Source organism: Trichechus manatus, unplaced genomic scaffold (genome assembly GCF_000243295.1).
Source record: "Trichechus manatus latirostris isolate Lorelei unplaced genomic scaffold, TriManLat1.0 scaffold00086, whole genome shotgun sequence".
Classification (NCBI taxonomy): domain Eukaryota; kingdom Metazoa; phylum Chordata; class Mammalia; order Sirenia; family Trichechidae; genus Trichechus; species Trichechus manatus.
The window spans coordinates 996,958-1,000,431 of record NW_004444022.1 but is presented as its reverse complement, the minus strand read 5'-3'; the positions used below and the strand labels follow the sequence as shown (position 1 = coordinate 1,000,431).

The 3,474-nt window shown below is 51.2% G+C and overlaps 1 protein-coding gene across 1 annotated transcript in view; it reads right to left on the bottom strand.

Annotated features, from left to right (window-relative positions):
• Positions 1-971: 971 nt before the first annotated feature.
• Positions 972-3,474, bottom strand: part of LOC101358162 (zinc finger X-linked protein ZXDB-like) — a 3,670-nt gene continuing 1,167 nt past the window's right edge. Inside the window, exon 3 of the mRNA XM_023736133.1 lies at positions 972-3,470. Within this exon, the coding sequence (XP_023591901.1) occupies positions 1,221-3,470 (2,250 nt within the window). The 3' untranslated portion in view covers positions 972-1,220. The remainder of the gene's footprint in view (positions 3,471-3,474) is intronic.

The window sequence follows — 3,474 nt, the reverse complement described above, 5'->3', positions numbered from 1 at the left end:
CCATCATCAAAAGACACCAGGAAGAAAAACAGTGAAAACAGCAAAGACATTTCTTTAGATTTTTTTTTCTTGTTAGCTCTACTACTACTTAAGAAAATATTTTGGCATCGAATAGTATTTCCATTAAACTTTAATAAATACCTTAAACAGCATTTCCTCCTCCCCTGATGATTAGTAACTCTATAGGGACAATTCATCACATCAGAAGCACAGGTAATCATGAATCATCATCAGCTGCTAATATCAAAAAGAGAGAAAACCAGACATTATGTGCAACCTAATAGAAGAACACAACACCACCTATGAAATATTCTTTCCCCCAACAATCCTATTTCAATTTTATCAGGACTCTAGATCCAACTACCAATTTGAGGAAATGGAGGGTAGAGGAACTTACACACTACCACAAGGATATAATCAGCAAAACTTGGACAGTGACATATACTACAAGAGAAACAAACTCATTTCTTCAACAAATAAAATTTTAAGGAAAAAAAGACATAAAGGGGGAACGCATAGATTAAAACACTTAAGACATTTATAGGAATCATGATAATCAAAATTATTAAAACAAATGGCATTTAGGAGACAATTAGAAATTTGAACCCTGACTGGATTTACTGATATTAAGGAAGTACTGTTAACTTTAAATGTGATAATATAATTGTAGTGGTATTTCAAAAGAGCCCATACCTTTTAGAGATATATATTGAATATCTATGAATGTATAATGATGTGATGCCTGCTATTTGTTTCAAAATAATACTGGAGGAGGGGGAGTAAGTGGGATGTAGCTAAAAAAGACTATTCATGAATTGATAATTGTTGAAGCTGGGTGCAGAGTATATTTGAAATACCTGTAGGGAAAAAAAAAAAACACATGCTACATCATCAGTGAAAAGTCTCCTAATTATTTTCCAGGAAAGAACCATATTATCATGGAATCACAGAGCTGAAAAGCACATTATAAACAATCTATGCAAACCCCCTCATTTTATAAATAAGGAAATTAAGGCTCAGATGGCTTAAGTGACTTGCTCAAGGTCACAAAACTTGTCAGTTCCAGACTCAAGATCAGAATTTAAATCTCCAACTTGTAGTCCAGGGAATCTATTCTTTTGCAAACCAGTAAGAAATGACTGCACTTAAACATTTTGTCCAGAATATCCTCAAAACTGAGTGTAACAGAAGTAAGCCATGGGACGATGAATGACTATAGTTCATACCAAAAATGCGCTGCCAGTCACTGTGGTAAGATCTGTTTCTTTCTGAGAACTATGGTTTCCTGCTGGACTGGAGAACCCAAACGGGGTTTCTTCCTCCCGTTCAAAGAAGTCAGAGTCAGGATGTACGTTCCATTCCACTTTGGTTGGCGTCAGTAGTGCTGAGACACTGTTGTCACAAAGGGCGCTTGAAGGAGTCAGAGCATCTGTGTCCACTGTTAACTTATTGCTGGGGGTCAGAGCTTGGGGCTCTTGACTCGAGTTCTTTATAGGCAAAGAGCCCAGTGGCCCTGCACTTACACTTGGGACATCATCCATATCTAAGGTGCTCTGCTGAAAACCTGTGGCCGTTGTTCCAAAAAAGAGAGAGGTATCCAGACTTTGAGGAAGATCACTGGTGGCCATCGAGGCCCGACGGTCCATAGCCTGCCCTAAGGAATTATTATTAGGAGGGAGGTTCCCTGCCAGAGTTGAACTCACAGAAGCCACATCAATAGTCAAGATTCCAGAGTTCACCAAGGCCGTGTCCAGCATTGCAGCAGAACTACTGCCAGGCACATCAGAAAAGAGAGGTACTAGGTCTGCATCACTGACATCGCCCTGTCCCTGGCTGATAAGTTCACTGCTGGGTGTAAGAGAATTCGAAGCTTCCAGCTGAGCTAAGAGGTCCTGGCCGAGGTTGTGCCTTTTGGCCATGTGGGTCTTCATACTGTGCTTGGATGTGAAAAGTTTATTACAAGTGGAGACTGGGCAACGGCTTTTCCAGGTGTCCACATCCTGCAGGTGTTTCTTGGAGTGAATGTATAGACTACTGCGAGCGGAGAACCTGGCACAGCAGCCTTCCACGGGGCACACAAAAGGCTTTGTGCCCAAGTGGGTTATGCTGTGACCTTTCAGATGCTCGGCCCTGGTGAAAGATTTCCCACACCCTTCCACAGGGCACGTGAACCTCCGGTCATCCTCGTGTTTCCTTTTGTGCCTTAAGAGTTTGGACATGCTGGTGAAGTTCCAGCCACAGCCATCAAAGTCACAAAGGAAAGGTCTCTCGCCCGTGTGGCTCCGAAGGTGAATTTTCAGCCTACAGGCCTTGTCATACTGTTTGCTGCAGCCAGGAAAGGAGCAGGAAAAGAGTTCCTGCTCCCTGAAATGGGCGCGGTTATGGGAAAACAGGGCACTCACTGTGATAAACGTCTTCTTGCAACCGGAAAACGCGCACTGGTAGGGCCTCTCTGGCTCAAAGTGGCTGCGCTGGTGGACGCTCAGCTTGGCCTGCGTGGGGAAACTCTCCTCGCACACCTCGCACTTGAATGAGTTCTCCTGCTCGTGGCCTTTCATATGCGCCTTGAGGTTGTACACGGTGGTGAAGCTCTTGCCACAGCCCTCCGCCGGGCAGCCAAAGGGCCGCAGTTTGTCGTGCGACTGCAGGTGCCGCTTGAGCTTGTACGAAGTGGTGAAGGTCCAGCCGCAGCCGCCCAGGGGACACTTGAAGGGCCTCTGGCCCTGGCTGCTGCTGTGCGTCAGCAGGTGCACCTTCAGCTGGTGCTTCTTGGCGAAGGTCTGCCCGCACTGCGCCTCTGGGCACACGTACAGCACCATGCTTGAGCCTGGGCCCAGTGATCCGCGGGGACCTTCGGCGGCGGCCAGGCTCTCCGCCCCCTCCTCGGGCGCCGGAGCAGGCGCGGGCTCAGGCGGCTCGGCCAGCAAGAGGTCGGGCGGCAGCTCGGGGCAGTCGCCGGGCTGAGTGGCGTGTGGCTCCCCCGGCTGGGGGATGATCAGACCCCCGACCTGCGGGGCAGGCGCGACCCCGGGCTCCCAGGCGGGCGGCGGGGGCGTGGCCAGGGTGAGGACCCCGTTCTCAAAGCGCCACAGCAGGTCTTGGTTGTGGATGGTGACCGTGCCAGCGAAGGCCGCGGCGGGGCCCGGGCTTGGGGGGCGGATCGGGGCCGGGGCCGGGGCGGGGCTCGCGGACGGGCAGCAGGGGCCCAGCTCAGGGCGGCCCGCGGGGTTCGCGCCGCTCTCGCGCCCCTGGAGTCCCGGGCCTGGCGCGGCCTCCTCCCTCCACACGGGCCCTGTGGCCTGGCCGGCGCCCGCAGTCTCCACGTGGCCACCCACCGGGTCCAGCAGCAGAAGGAAGAAGTCGTCGCCGCCGCCAGCGTGATCGGGCCTCGGCGCCAGCAGGCTCGGGCCCGGGCCCGGTGAGGCTGCGCGAGTCGGCTTGCGCCGCCGCCCGGGCCCGCCATCTTGGGGGCCC